At 35.1% G+C, this 16,752-nt stretch overlaps 1 protein-coding gene across 12 annotated transcripts in view; it reads right to left on the bottom strand.

Annotated features, from left to right (window-relative positions):
- HFM1 (helicase for meiosis 1) overlaps positions 1 to 16,752 on the bottom strand; it is a 127,290-nt gene that overhangs the window by 105,257 nt on the left and 5,281 nt on the right. For 6 of the 12 annotated variants that reach the window (XM_073896330.1, XM_073896329.1, XM_073896331.1 and 3 more), the window contains exons 3-6: positions 14,852 to 14,964; positions 13,253 to 13,553; positions 5,876 to 6,141; positions 5,226 to 5,273 (exon numbers count right to left, since the gene is read on the bottom strand). In XM_073896330.1, the coding sequence (XP_073752431.1) occupies positions 5,226 to 5,273; positions 5,876 to 6,141; positions 13,253 to 13,553; positions 14,852 to 14,964 (728 nt within the window). The remainder of the gene's footprint in view (positions 1 to 5,225; positions 5,274 to 5,875; positions 6,142 to 13,252; positions 13,554 to 14,851; positions 14,965 to 16,752) is intronic. The other 6 variants (XM_073896335.1, XM_073896336.1, XM_073896334.1 and 3 more) reach the window with 5 other exon arrangements.

The following is a 16,752-nucleotide window of genomic DNA, read 5'->3' as shown; positions in this document are numbered from 1 at the left end:
ACCTAGATCAATGAGACAGAATAGATAGCCTAGGAATAAATCCGTGTGTATATGGTCAATAAATTTTCAACCAAGGAGCCAAGAACTGGGAAAAGATAACCTCTTCAATAAAAGGTACTGGGAAAACTGGATATCCACATGCAAAAGAATGAAACTGGATCCCTTGCACTATATACAAAAATCAACTCAAAGTGGATTAAACACTTGAATGTAAGACCTAAAATCCTAAAACTCCTAGAAGAAAACATGGGGGTAAACTTGCCTACACTAGTCTTGGCAATTATTTTTTTTAGATTTAAAACCAAAGGCAAGGCAACAAATGCAAAAGTAAAAAAGTGTGCTACTTCAAACTAAAAGGCTTCTGCACAGCAGGGGAAACCATGAACAAAGTGAAAAAGCAACCTATGGAACAGGAGAAAATATTTGTAAACCATATATATGATAAGGGGTTAATATCCAAAATACACAAGGAACTCATACAACTCAATAGCAAAAACCAAATAACCCAATTTAAAAATGGACAAAGGACCTGAACAGACATTTTTCCAAAGAAAACACAAATGGCCAACAGTACATGAAAAGTGCTCAACATCACTAATCATGAGGGAAATGCAAATTAAAACCACAATGAGATATCACCTCACACCTGTTAGGATGTCATTGACATACATATGCACCAAAAAGACAAAAGATAAGTGCTATGAGGATGTGGAGAAAAGGGAACCCTTGTACACTGTAGGTAGGAACGTAAAAGAGTATAGCCATTATGGAAAACAGTATGGAGGTTCCTTCAAAAATTAAAAATAGAACTATCTTATGATCCAGCAATTTCACTTCTGGGTACATATTCAATATGGGGCTTGAACTCACAACCCTGAGATCAAGACCTGAGCTGAAATCAAGAGTCAGACACTTAACAGACTGAGCCACCCAGGTGCCCCTAGGGTTCATTTTCAAAGGTAACAAAACAGTATCTCACACAGATAACTGTATTCCCATGTTGACTGCAGCATTATTCACAATAATCAAGGTATGGGAATAATCTGAAGTGTTTGTCAAGGGACAAATGGATAAAGAAAATGTGATATCACACACACACACACACACACACACACACACACACACACACACAATGAAATATTATTCAGCCTTAAAAAGGAAGGGAATTCTGCCTTTTTTTGACAAATTGGATGAACCTGAAGGCCATTTTGCAAAATGAATTAAGCCAGAAAGAGAAAGACAAATAATGCACAGTATAACTTATAAGTGGACTCTTAAAAAAACATAAAAGGTCAAACTCATAGAAATAGAGTAGAATAGTGGTTGACGGGATGGGGATATGGGAGAAATAGAAAGAGGCTGGTAAGAAAGTATAAACTTTCAGCTGTAAAATGAGTAAGGTCTGAGGATCTAATGTATGACATGGTGACTAGAGTTGATAGCACTGTATTATATAATTGAAAAAAAAGGTAAACAGGGAAGGTGATGGAGGGTAGAAACTAATTTGATGGTGGCAACCTATTATAGTGCATATGTATGTCAAATTACCATGTCATACATGTGATACAGTATACTAAAATTTTGTCAATTATACCTCAATAAAGCCAGGAGGGGGAGAAATTAATAGAAATTATTACAGTCCCCATTAACAGTTCATATTCTGAAAAGAACTTGTAAAGTCCCTATGCAGAAACAAGGTTTATATAAGGGTTAAAATTTGACAATTAAAAAAAATTTGATAATTAAATCTGATAGAAAAGATGCAGAAAGTTGCATATGTACCAGAATATCAAAACTAAGTGTATAGTGTATCTTTTGCAGAGTGTTTTCTTATTCATGTTGACTAGGCCATTTGATTTTTGTATCTCCTTTAAAGTTCCCAATTTCACTTTTTACATTTTAACTGTTTTAACTTTTTAACTTTGGTTGTGTTTCATTAGCTGATATGTGTTTCTGGTCACCTAACCCTGAATCCCTTTGTTTTCAATAATTTGGTTGTACTAAGTGGTGGATTTAATTGCAATTATCAGCATATTGGCTCTACAAGAACTTAAACTGTCCTTCCTCTGTAAGAAAGCTCCAAAATATTAATAGATATGAAAAATAAACTGCCCCCTCTCCAAGGTGAGAGTCTATTGTCAGTTTGGGAGATACCTGTACTTACATGGTATTCTTCTCAGTCTGAGTCATATCTATCAACTACATCTATTAAATACTATATGCAAAATACATTACTGGATTTAGAAAGCTGTGGGAAGCTATAAAGAAGAAAATGAGTTCTTACAATGGAGGCTGTTAGAATCTATTAGGAAACAAGAAATAATATATCTGAGAATACAAATACATAATTATTTAAGCAATTATATTTTTATGAACATATACAAAAACTGATGACTGTAGTAAGTGATCTTGTTAAAAGGTTAAATGAGAACATATTACTTCTCTGCTCAAATTGCCCACCTTCTCTCAAAGCATATGACTACATGGCCCTACATGATCTTGCTTCTCCCCTCCATCTTTGTGATTCTGACCTCAGGTCCTACTACTCTTGCCTCTGACTAATCTCTTCTAGCTATATTGGATTCTTTTCTGTTCTTCAAAAACAGCAGCCATGTTCCTGCTGTCAGGCCTTCCCTCTGCCTAGACTGCTTCCCTCCTTATTTCCTTGGCTCTTTCACTTCCTTCAATTGCTTACATCTCTCCTTCACAAGAAGACCTACCCAAATTACTCCACTTAATTCTAATCTTGAGCCCTCAATTCTAGCATCCCCAATTTAATCTCCCTTACTCTGCTCCACTTTTTCATTTTGCATATTACTCATTGCCTTTTAACATACTATATGACTTATTTATACACTGTTACAATTGTTCAGATCTGTCTTCTTCCCCACCCCTATCCCAAGAATGTTAACTCCTCAAGGTCAAGGATTCATTATCTGTTTTCTCAACTGACATATCCCAAATACCTAGAACAGTGCCTGGCACACAGTAAGCACTCAATTAATATAGGTTTGCATTTATTAAATCAAGCAAATAATATACAAATCTTCATTTTACTTTCAGTTATACAGAGTATCAGAATATTTGTGCCAAAACAAAAGTGTAATTTTGAGTTTGTCAATCCATCAAGCTTTTGAAAGAATCTCATTTTTCCTTCAAAATATGTCTCTTCCTATAAAATATTTATTTGTAACAAGCCCACAAGTGGGCCATCATGCTGGTTTTTCTCTCATTAGGTGGTTCCATATCAATTTGCACTCAAAAAATGAATCTTTGATTCAGAGTAGATGTAGAATTAGTGTTCCAGCTCATGAGAAATCTCAACTACTAACATCATTTATCATCACTATAAACACTTGATATCAAATTTTTCCTTTCATTCAACAAACTCTCAGCAATGTCACTGCATTTATATGTTATAACAGGTAGGAAAATATCTGCAGAATTGAAAATTATAAGATTACTATAGCAAAATCAATCTGACCAAGCTTCTATTGTCCCGAGGATTCAAATATAATAAAATATTATAAAAGAATTAGAAAATATGTCATGTCCAAGTAATTCCAAAACTCTCAAATTATCGTGAAAAGCATTTAGTCTTCCACTTTAAATACACACTTAGAAATAATAAAAAGTAGCAGTTCTGTGAGTTTGACAGCAAATGAACTTTTTGAACAACAAATCAATGCAGATAAGAGTATGCAGTATTCTTAACTAAGAGACCTAAGCAAAAGAAACATTTCAGCTGAGCTAATACAGCATGAAAATCTTTAAAACTCTTCAGAAAAGTTACTGTCATATTATGGCAAGTCCAGTAAGCGATAAGAAGACTTTCCCATCATACAGATAATGAAATGAACTTTAACTGTTTAAGGCTAACCTATTTCCTGTGTTCCAACCATATTTAGATCACCAGAGAGAAGAAAGCACAGCAGGATTGAGACACCATGCTGAACAGAAGCACTAAAAGCTGACCACATCTGAAGTTGTGATATCATCATGTATAACCCTTTATTGTTCCCTCCCCCCATTCTAACTTAGTTCAGTTATCTGCATTGGAGGCAACTTTTCATGATTGGTCAGGCAAATATTTTCTAACTATACCTCAGAATGGTCTCAGTCCCCTGACTACCCAGGATTAGAATAATTGTCCCTTAGATTCCTCCAGTTCAGGAGGAATTCATTTTATGTTTTGCCAACTGGACGATAACTTTTGTGGAGTCTAGAGCCTTACCCAGCTTTGAGTCATTAATTCCATATCCTAAAGCATGGTTTTGATGATACAACTTGACTTGCTCAAAATACTGCATGGTTTCTCCTCATTGCTTAATAAATTAAAAAACAAAAACAAAAACAAAACCTCTTGACCTTGGTATTCATGGCATTAAATAACCTGATCCTAAGATACCTTTCAATCATTACGTCCTACTACTCCTGTAATCATAGCTTTTATTTCAGCCAAACTGGAATGCGTGTTCTTTCTAACATATTCCACACTATTTTACCCTCATCCTGGCTCATGGCTACTCCCTTTGCCAGAACAACTTCCCTTACCTGCCTTTCAGTGTATTTGGAGATGGATGAATAAGGGATGGCCTTCCTTTCAAGGAGTTCATAGGTCATAGGGAAATGGTCACATAATAGTCACGGTTGCTGGATTATAATAAAAAACAGTAAGTACACTGTTATAGACATACATGAAGTATCAAAAAAGCAAAGAGGATGTTACCTCCAGAACACATATATGTACTCAAAATATTTATATTGGAAATGCCCAGACATGTAAATCAGATCATAGGTATAAGCTGCAAATTTCATTCAAAAAATGCTAGATTTGTAAAAATATCCCCAATCCACAAAATGTCCCATTCTCATTTATTTCCCCTATCCATGTTTATCCCAATATGCTATCCTTACCCAAAGTGTAAGAAATTATCTGTATCTAAGTAAATATGCTCAGAATTCAGCCAATAATACAAATCTCATTTCTATATTTATCTTGTCACAAACTGGTAACAAGCAGTTCACAAACTGGCACCAGTCTGCAGACCACACTTTGAACAGCACTGATTCTCACACACACTGGGTCTCTTACATGACCCAAAAGATTCACTTTTCCTTCTTTTTCTTTGTCAGTAAAATAAACATAGATACAATGAAATAACATGCTTACAAGTTATGAATACAAATATAAAGTTGCTGTAGTAAAATAATTTAAAGGATACGGATTTCTGTGACAGCCTTCAAGGAATCTAAATCATTTTCTGTTACCCCTAAAAAAAAAATTCTACATATTCATATAGGTATTTTTAATCTCTTCCATACAAATTGCTTCAATAAAACTAGCATAACTTTCTATTAACAGCACACTTAAATATTAGATCATAGTTTATTTCATTTTTTATTTTTTTAAGTAGGCTCCACGCCCAACACAGGGTTTGAACTCACAACCCTGACACCAAGAGTCACATGCTCTACCAACGGATCCAGCCAGGCACCCTAGATCATAGTTTAAAAAATGCAATATGATCGGGGCGCCTGGGTGGCTCAGTCGGTTAAGCCTTTGGCTTTGGCTTTGGCCTTTGGCTCAGGTCATGATCCCAGCGTCCTGGGAACAAGACCTGCATCGGGCTCCCTGCTTGGCAGGAAGCCTGCTTCTACCTCTCCCATTCCCCCTACTTGTGTTCCCTCTCTCGCTGTCTCTCTCTCTGTCAAATAAATAAAATCTTTAAAAAAATGCAATATGATCAAGAAATGCAGAAATTGCACACAGATAATCTACTCAAATTTATTATTTTTTAAATTCTTCCTTATGCTGAGAAATACAGACTAGTTTGTTTTGTTATAAAACCAACTGAAAAAGCAGAGAATTAACCTTGAACTTCATGAGGTTGGGATGCAACTGAGAAAGTTGGTGCTTTGAATATGTCTTCTCTGATTTCAGAAGCAGAAAAAGTATTGCTTGCTGTAAACATGTTAATCTCTGAATATTGATGTTTCTGCTTACTACTGCTACTTTTCCATGATTCCCCTTTGTTCACTTCTGTTGGAGCAATTTTCACTGAGCCAATAGGAGAGTCCAAGTTTGTACTGTCATTAGAATTAACACCCTCATGTATATTGTCAGATATTTTAAATAATCTGCAAAAACAAAACAAAACATGTTTGCACTTGTAATAGCTGCGTAGAATAGGAAAAACTAGCATAAAATTGGTCCCTTTAAAAATGCCCATAGATTGTGGTTTATTCAAACATAAAATGTAAGCATACCCCTAAAATATGATTTCACGAATTTACCACTGAATTATGTCTTTTCACTTTTCAGAAACTCAAATCCATTTATAGACTCCAACCTCCAAGACAACCCCAATGATACCTGTCTCCTGCTATTCACACCCTTTTCAAATTAGGACTTTGAGTCAGGACAGAATTACATGACTAGCAGAGTATTGAGGAAGTACAGTGTATGACTTCCAAGGGAAGGTCATAAAAGACACTGTCACTTCTGCATGGCCTCTTGGATCATTCACACTTAGAGAAGAGCTAGCCACTGTATCATGAGAATACACAGGCAACTATATGGAGAGGCCCATGTAGACAGGTATTGTGGCATCTTGTCAGTAATAGCATCAACTTCCCAAACATTATTCAATAATCACTTTAGTGTAAGAAATACTAAATAAGTATAGATGTCAAGAAGAACACTTTGCAAAGTTCTAGAAAACACAGGCCCTCTTTAGGATTGCAATTTATTATATTCAACTGATCAAAAGACAACCCATCAAACTAATTTGTTCACCATAGCCCTAAGGGATGAAGTGACCATTAAAGTTCCTAATACAGGGGTGCCTGGGTGGCTCAGTCGTTTAAACGTCCAACTCTTGATTTAGGCTCAGGTCATGACCTCAGGGTCCTCAGATTGAGCCCCATGTAGGGTATGGAGTTTGCTTAAGATTCTCTCTCTGCCTCTCCCTCTGCCCCTCCCCAACCCTGCTTGTGCACATATGGATGTGCTCACTCTCGCCCCCCCTCAAAAAACAAATAAAATTAAAAAAAAATAAAGTTCCTAATACAACACTTGTGTCTTACAAAATAAGTAATAGGGATGACAGAAGATATCAGTCTTAAAAAATTCTCTAAGAAATGACATCCAAACAAGTATTGTGCAAATACAGAACACTTTCTAAATTATTTTTACTATTAATTTTTAATGACATGTTTCTATATAAGAAAGCAGGAGTCTTTAAAAACACTATAGAATGAGAAATACACTTCAGAACAAACTGTAGGGTTGCATTCTCCAATGCCAGCAGTTCTATCTTTCAGAAAATTCAAAAGCAGATGATTAGCCTTGGATAATATAGTAGAATCTGATTTTGAAATGGTATTGAGGACAAGAAAAACAACTTACACCACAGGATGACTCCTTGCTATATGCTGTCATATAGGTTAAAAGCATGGCATTTGGAAACTGACAAACCTGGGTTTAAATCCAAAGCTTCTCCACTTTCTAGCTGTGTGACTTTAGAGTTTGAAATAAGTTTTGTGAACTATAATAATAATATCCATGTGCTAGTTACCTAAATTCTCTGGACCTCAGATTCTTCCTAGTTCCTCTGGAACTCCCACTCCATAAACTCCCCTATGTCCTCAACTTCTTCACTGATTGTTATAGTTACTTCCTGGTCTTAACAAAAATATTGCATTGCCCTAAAAAACTCTTGCTTTTTAAACTTAAGTAGAAATTGTTAATTTTTCCACATCCAATGTACTTGAAGATTGAGAGTCTGTGCCTTCTCCATCCCAAATCTACATCGTTATTCTTCCATTCTCTTATAGAAGTATCTGTGCCGACTAGTTAAAGCACCTTGTAACCCTCCTCATAGCATATATCATATATCAACTTATGGTCACTTTAGAATCTTTTCCTCTCAATTCCAAATCCAGCCACCTCTGCATTACTTCAACTTCACATAGATGAGCTGTTCAAAATCCTCCTCCCGTCCATTTCTTAGGTATTCATCTACAGTGGCTTTCTCCTTCAAACAATTTCATTCACCTATTCTCTCATCTTAAACACTGTCATTATCCAGAACTCCTCCTCCTCTCAAATCAATCATTGCAATATATCATTCTCTGACCACAGCCTCTTATCCTTATAGCTTGTTTACACAAGTTACCAATGAGGTCAAAAAACAAATTTACTGTAATGAACCTCTTTATTTTCTCCCAAACTATCTTCCCTTCTCTTTTCTTATCTACCTTTAATGGACTTAGATCCCATGGACTATCTTTTTGACCACTCTTTTACTAGTATTCTAAACTCCAATTCCTTTTTATCCTTTTAACATCCTTATCTTGCAAAACCTCAATCCTAGATGAATCTATCTACTTTTTAAAATAGTTGCAGCCAGGCAGGGGAACACTACTGGAAAAAGCAGTTAGGTAGATGATACAACACTCTGCACAATAAATTGAGAGTCATCATCAGCAAGATTGCAGACACAAGATCAATATACCAAAATCAATTGCTAATGTCTATACACTTGCAATGTACAATCTGAAAAAAAAATTTAATTACATTTATAAAAGCATCAAAAAGAATAAAATACTTAGAAATAAACTTAAAATAAGTTTGACTTGTTCACTGAAAATCTAACATCATTGAAAAAAATTAAAGAAAATCTAAACAAATGAAAAGATATCCCATGTTCATAGACTAGAAGACTTAATGGTATTAAGATGGCAATACTCCTCAAGTTGATCTACAGATTCGACACCATCCCCATCAAAATCACAGCTGGCTTTTTTGCAGAAATTTACCAGTTTATCATAACATTCATATGAAAATGCAAAGAACCCAGAGAGGCCAAAAAAAAAAAAAGATCTTGAAAAAAGGAACAAAATTGGAGGACTCACACATTCTAATTTAAAACTTTACAACAAAGCTATGGCAATCAAGACAGTGTGGGATATGTACTTATGCAAAGCATAAGGGGAGATATATTGGTCAATGGAATAGAATTAAGAGTCCAGAAATAAACCTTTATTTAGTAGATAATTTCCTAGTTAGTATAATAGGAAATATACATTTGGTCTTTGTTCCCAGTACCTGGCACAGAGCTCCTAAAACCCTTGGAATTTCCTGTGTGATAGTAGTGATAAAAAGCATCTTTTGTTATTCATGACAAACCTCTTTCAATCATACCTGAATTTATGCTAATGAAGTGACTCTTGTAGGACCCCTATATAGCTTCAGGATGGGGGTTAACTGCCAGAAAAAAATAAACCCTAATTAGAGAAGGTTGAACTTTCAGCCTCATCAGTGACATCCAAGGTAGAAAGAAGAATGGAGATTGAGTTCAATCACCAACGGCCAATGATTTAATCAATCATGACTACCTAATGAAACTACCATGAAGGAAAAACCCCTATATGACATGGGGTTCAGAGAGCTTCAAAGGTTAACAGGGGTGCCTGTGTGGCTCAGTCGGTTGACCATCAGACTCTTGATTTTGGCTCAGGTCATGATCTCAGAATTCTGGGATCAAGCCCTGTGTCAGGCTCTGCACTCAGCATGGAGTCTGCTTGTCCCTCTCCCTCTACTCCTCCCCCCCAACTCATGCACTCTCTCTCTCTCTCTCTAAAATAAATAAATAAACATATAAAATCCTTAAAAAAATAGATCACAGACCTAAACATAAGAGCTAAAACAATATAAATCTTATAAGAAAATGCAGTAGTAAATCTTTATACAACCTTGGATGAAGCAATAATTTCTTGGATATGACACCAAAAACCCAAGCAACAAAAGAAAAATTAAATAAACTGGACCTCATCAAAATTTAAAACTTTTGTGCTGCTAAGGACATTATCAAAAAAGTGAAAAACAACACAGAGAATGGGAGAAATATTAGCAAATCAAACAGCCGATAAGAGATTTTTATCAGAACATATAAAGAACTCTTACAACTCAACAATAAAAAGACAGAAAACCCAATTAAAAAACTGGCAAAGGATTTGAAGAGACATTACTCCAAAGGTAATATACAACTAGCCAATAATTACATGAAAAGATACCCAGTATCATAAGTCATTAGGGAAATACTAATCATATCCACTTCATACCCACTGGGATGGCTACAATAAAAAAGATGAACAATAACAACTGCTGACAAGGATGTAGAGAAATTGGAACCCTCACATTTTGCTTGTAGGATTATGAGGTGGTGCAGTTATTTTGGAAAATAATTTGGCAGTTTTTCAAAAAAGTTAAATATATTGTTACCATATGACCCAGCAATTCCAATTCTAGGTATAAATCCAAAAGAATTTAAAAAATATATTCACACAAAAACTTGCACATGAATGTTCACAGCAACATTAATAATAGCCAAAAAGTGGAAACAATTCAAATGTTCAACAATTGATAGATAAACAAAATGTTGTATTGTCCACTCAATGGAATATTATTTGACGATAAAAAGAATGAAGTATTGATACATGACATAATATGGATAAACCTTGAAAACATTATGCTAAGTGAAAGCAGACAGACATAAAAGGCCAGACATTATATGATTCCACTTATAGGAAAGTCTAGAATAGGTAAATCCATAGAAACAGAAAGATTAGTGGTTGCCAGGGGCTGGGGAGCAGGGAGGAGAATGAGGAGCTGGAAAAGGGGAGTGGTCAATAATGAATACAGAGTTTCTTTTGGAGAGATGAAAATGTTTTAAAATTAGATAGTAGTGATGATTACACAACTCTGAATATTCTAAAAACCAATGAATTTTACACTTCAGAAGAATTTTATTTTTATTTTTTTAGAAGAGTGAATTTTATATGTGTTATATCTCTTTTTTAAAAGATTTTATTTATTTGAGAGAATGAGTGCAAGCAGGGGGAGGGGCAGAGGGGGAGGAAGAGGGAGAGAACTTCAAGCAAACTCCATGCTGAGCAAGAAGCCCCATGCAGGGCTCAATCTCATGACCCTGAAATCATGACCTGAGCCAAAACCAAGAGTTGGACCCTTAACTGACTGAGCCACCCAGACACCCCAAGTAGTATCTTAATAGAACTGTTATAAAAAAATTAATGGACATCAACCTCAACTTGGCCCTTTAGAGTTCCCAACAGTCCTACCATTATTCTAATTGGATTGCTTTCCATTTTCTATAATCTCTTCCACTCTTCTCATACTTGCTCAATACCCCCACCTTTTCCCTCAAACTCCACAAATAACCTCACCTCTTATGTCACAGAAAAAACAAAATCTATTAATTAGATCTCTTCTGAATCTTTAAACTTACACATCCAATTCTCTATTTGGACAATTTATAGGTACTCAAACTCAACATGTCTTTGGATGTTATTCTGGCTCAAGTCAGAAAACTAGGGATCAGGTGTCATATCTAATAATCATTTAGGTCCTATGGGATTCTATCTCATAAATCACTCTGAACTCTCTCATTTCTGCTACCACAGTCTGTTACCACATCAGTCTCCCATTCTCTCTCACCTAGATTAAAAAGAAACCTTCTAAGTGACCTTTCACAATGTATTTTAGCTCCTTCTAACTCATCTTACTGATGCCAAAATGGACTTTGAATTAAAAAAATACATAATTTTACTCTACTTAAAATGCAGAACCTTAGAACACTAGCTCTCAAACTTTAGTGTGCATAACAATCATCTAGAAAAATTGTTAAAAATGACAATTCCTGGGCGCCTGGGTGGCTCAGTTGGTTAAGCGACTGCCTTCGGCTCAGGTCATGATCCTGGAGTCCCGGGATCGAGTCCCACATCGGGCTCCCTGCTCAGCAGGGAGTCTGCTTCTCCCTCTGACCCTCTTCCCTCTTGTGCTCTCTCTCTCTCATTCTCTCTCAAATAAATAAATAAAATCTTTAAAAAACAAATGACAATTCCTGGGTCCCCTCCCCATCTTTATCTAGACTATGATTCAACAGGCCTAAGGTAGGACCCAGGAATCCAAATTTCTAATAAGTACTCCAGGTAATTCTGATACAGTGGGTCCACAGGCCACAGTTTTACAACAGTGCCTTAAGAAAAAGCACAAAGTTCATCATGGCCTACATGATTCTGAATGACTTGACCTCTCCAAACCTTACCTCTCCGCATTCTCTCTGATTTTACACAAAAGGAAATTTTCTAGGAATAGGCCAAGCTCTGTGCTACTTTAGGTCTTTTGCACTTACTATTCCTTCCGCCTGGAACATTCCTTTATTTGCCCTTAGTTTAATTCTATTCCTCCTTAGGGTTAAGGTTTTTTTTTTAAGATTTTATTTATTTATTTGAGAGAGAAAGAGCATGAGAGAGAAAAAGCACAAGAGGGTGGAGGGTCAGAGGGAGAAGCAGACTCCCCACTGAGCAGGGAGCCTGATGCAGGACTCGATCCTGGGACGCTGGGATCATGACCTGAACCAAAGGCAGACCCCAGGCACCCCAAGGCTAAGTTTAAATACCATTTCTTCAGAAAAACCCTCCCTGATGCTCCAAAACAGATTAGGTCCCCATGTGATATGTTGTTGTAGCAATTCTCAAAGGATGGTTGAGACTCTTTCAGAGAGTTCGTAGGATCAAAACAATTTTCATAATATTACTAAAGCATTGTTTGTTTTCTAAATTTTTTCAGTTTTGATTTTTTTTTAAGATTTTATTTATTTATTTGACAGAGAGAGATAAAGAGCACAAGCAGGGGGAGAAGCAGAGGGAGAGGGAGAAGCAGGCTGTCTGTCGAGCAGAGACTTTTACGTGGGTCTCGATCCCAGGACCCTGGGATCATTACCTGAGCTAAAAGAAAACGCTTAACCCACTGAGCCACCAGGTGCCCCTCAGTTTTGATTTCTAATATTGATATACATAACCCACATACACAAAAACTGCTGGGAATCCTCAATAATTTTTAAGTGTAAAGGGTTCTGACAATAAAAAGTTTGAAAAAGTTTGAGACCCTTTGCTCTAACTACATACTTCATCAAAATAATTGCTGTACTATAAAGTATTTAATCAATTATTTTTAGTTATTTGTCTTTCCCCCATTAAGTTGTAGCTCTCTGAAGGCAAGAACCTATGACTAGAATCCCAGAGTTAACAGAGCATCTGGTATATAGTAAACCTTATTTGTTGTTGATGTTTTTCTCATTAGATTCTATCATACTTCATACAGTTAGACATACCATAAATATTCAACTTTATCACTGAATATTCTGTATTTCATTTAATTAATTACCTTTTTCGGAAGGCTGATATGCTTTCTCCTTTATCTTCTGCAAAATTAACTAATTTTGTATTATCTGGAGGTGCTATCTCACTGCCAATGTGATTTTTGTATTTCTGAGAAGAACCATACGTCAGCTTGCCAGGAACATGTGATAAGTCATTGTTACCTGCTCCTCCTAAATTCAGGTCACCTGCTTCATATTTATTTGAGGAAAAGGCAAATTGGAATTTTTGTGTTGGTGAAATATAATTTGTGTTTTCATTAGTTATCTTTAAATTTGATGGTAACATTTTTGGCCTCTCTTCCTGACCTACAAAAATGGAATATATTAATTAACATATATTCTTCACAAAAATAAATTTTCAAAATGACCATGAAAAATTTAATAAAAATTTTCAAAAGTTTACCTAAGTAAACATGGAAGTTATTCATACAATAACAAGATAATCTGTAACACCATATATGGTTTTGAACTATAGCTGATTGGTACTGCTATTGTACATTATATCAGTGAAGGGCACTCGAATTAATTAAGAATTATTGAAATTTATATAAAACTTACATTATAAAATAGGTTTAATTTCTGACCCACAGAAATAACCATAATCATACCTTTTAAGTATTTTATCTACTACAAATGATATAATTATACAATTAGGAGGATTTGAAAATTTATATAACCAATTTACACACAGAAATACAATGACCAATCATACAAAATGTTACTCAATTTGATTCAGTATTAAAATATATGATACAATGCTTTTAACTTTATAATATTGCTTTTAAAATCAAAATAAAAGAATGCTTTCATCAGGGTGACAAAATTTTAAAGGTTTCTTTACAGAGACTTTACAAGCATCCTTGAGAGGTTGGGAGGAATCTGGAGGTCTTGTTAGGGCTTAAATTTGCTTTACCATCTGTGTATATTTATGTGTGTGTGTGTGTGTGTGTATATATATATATACACACATATATAGTACATATATATACATATACACATATAGTCTATATAAGCTTGTGTATTCTATATATTATTTGGTACATACGAGAATATAAATAATGTATATTTTCATGAATAAAATACATACAAATTACAAAGTTTAATAAGATAACATACATGAATTACCACCAAATTTAAAAATCAAAATTTTATCAACAATGTCACATAAGATCACATATATTGTTTGAATGTGCTTGTCTTTAACTTTATAAAAATGGTACCAAACTATATATAATATTCTGCCCCTTGTTTTTTTAGGAATGTGGTTTCCTAAGCCAGGGGATCCTACCTTTAGTAAAAGGCAAGACAAAAACTAAATGGCAATGACAATTTTAATAATAAGAGGAAACAAATCCATACAACAATAGAACGTGTTTGTAATAGTGTACTGTATACATGTAGCATGCTTATGTATGTATATGTATGTATGAAGAGGAAAAATGTTTTTGATTTTAAGATTTGGTGAGCACTATTTTGAGTAAAATAAATCTCTATCATTTTACTCCATTAAAATAAAGGAATTAACACTTTAACGTGTTACTAGATTTTTTACATTAACATGAGTTGCATGGGTTTAACTTCATAACAAATATGTGATAGTTTACCCAACAGTTTATGACTTCCTATTTCCTCCTCTAGTGCCTGAGTATCTGGAATTTCTGAAATCAACGGAGCAGGTGGGAGACACCAATCCATTGATTTTTCATTGTCTGGATAGCTATATAAAATATAAAAGTGTGAATATATATGTTAATAAAGTTACACCAGAAAATATTTATTAATTAAACATTACTCAATTATAGACTCTTAGATAAACATCCTATAAATTAATTTTCTATGGTGACTTTGATTATCTCTATACACAGGAGTGTTCTCAATCTTTCTTCCCTTATGTGTCATAGGATTAATGACACTGCTATGTGAGATATGCTACCTAAATAATGGCTATAACTCCGTCTCTTTTTCTCCAATTCAAACACTTGTGACAAGAAACTTAAATCTGCTCCAGTATAAAAAAAAGTAGTAAATCATTCTGAAACGTTAGCATTTTTACTATCACGAGTAACAAATTACTTATGACACATCTCACAACTAATCATGGGTCATCAGTGTGTAAATGACACCACTACTGGTATTCTCTAGAGTATTCCTAAAACATTATTACAAATTAATGTCCTAACCCAAATACTCTTGATCCAGAACCACCTACAAACCACAGAAAATCCAAGAAACCAGTTGAAACTGACAATCACTTTGTAAACTTACAGTAGTTGTTGAGAATTTTGCCACCCTGTTGGCATTGTGAACTACCTCTCCTTATCTTTCAGCTGTGATCCTATTAACATATAATGTTTTAATGTTTCCTTTTCAATGAAAATTGATTTGCCCTTCATTAGAACAAAAAGGTAAGTATTAGGTGACAGGAAGTAAACTTGAAAAGAGCACCACATACACTGTCTATGCCAAGTGGCAAGGATTTCATGATTTGTTTTTTAATCTCTTCATTTAAGATTTTAAACTCTGGAAAGTGAGAGACCCAGTCTTTTACCTTACTGCCTTTCAGAGCACATAACTCATAGCTACTACAGCTATGTTTTCCAAATCAAAAATCTACAACACATTATCTGACAATGTCCAACAGATTGTCTGATAATAGGCCAAAGCATTTGAAATTTGGGACTGTCAGAGAGTCCCCAAGATCACCCCCAGAGCTGATGATTCCCTGGGCTGATTCTAAAGACTCAACATATAGTCCTATTTGTGACTATGAGGCAAAGTCCAGGGGAAACCAGGAACAAGCTTCCAAAGATCCTCTCCCAGTACAGTAACACAGGACATCTTCAATTCCCTCAGCAACAAGCTGTAACATGTGTGAGATGTTGTCAATGACCAGCTCATTAGAGACTCAATGCCCAGGGTTTTTACTGGGGACTAATCATGTGGGCATCCCCTGTCTAGTACATACTTAAATTCTAGATTCCCAGAGGAAAAGCAGATATTCAGCATAAACCATATTATCTGTATAAACAGTTAAGGCAGTGGGCCATTCCTATCAGTTAATGGTGGGAACTTTCCTAAAGTTCTCACTCCAGCCAAGGGCCATTCTTAAAAGCAGGGCCTTTTTGAGAACAGCAGTTTAGGCCTGAAGTATTAACTCTTCTACACAGAGACTATTTCAGGAAATCTATAAAAGATACAAAAAGCACACATCTAATTCTATTATTCAGCATCCCCATAAAATCAAATCTCCCTTATGATTTCCCTATTTTCCAGAGGTGTCATCATTCTCTAAGCCATCTGGAATTCAAATTATAGCATAATCTTTTACCTACTATATCCAGACATACACCAGGTCTTACTGCATTTTCTTTATAATGATTCTTGAATTCATTTCCTTGTATTTCCACTGTCACTATTCCAATCAAAGCTCTAATCAATTTATGTCTGGTTAAGAACAATAGTGTCTTAACTGGCCTCACTGCCTCTGGCTTTCTCTAATATATTT

Source organism: Callorhinus ursinus, unplaced genomic scaffold (assembly GCF_003265705.2).
Source record: "Callorhinus ursinus isolate GAN/ISIS: 27379988/994484 unplaced genomic scaffold, GSC_fseal_2.0 scaffold9, whole genome shotgun sequence".
NCBI lineage: Eukaryota > Metazoa > Chordata > Mammalia > Carnivora > Otariidae > Callorhinus > Callorhinus ursinus.
The sequence above is the reverse complement of the archived record's forward strand: the minus strand, read 5'-3'. Positions and strand labels throughout refer to the sequence as shown.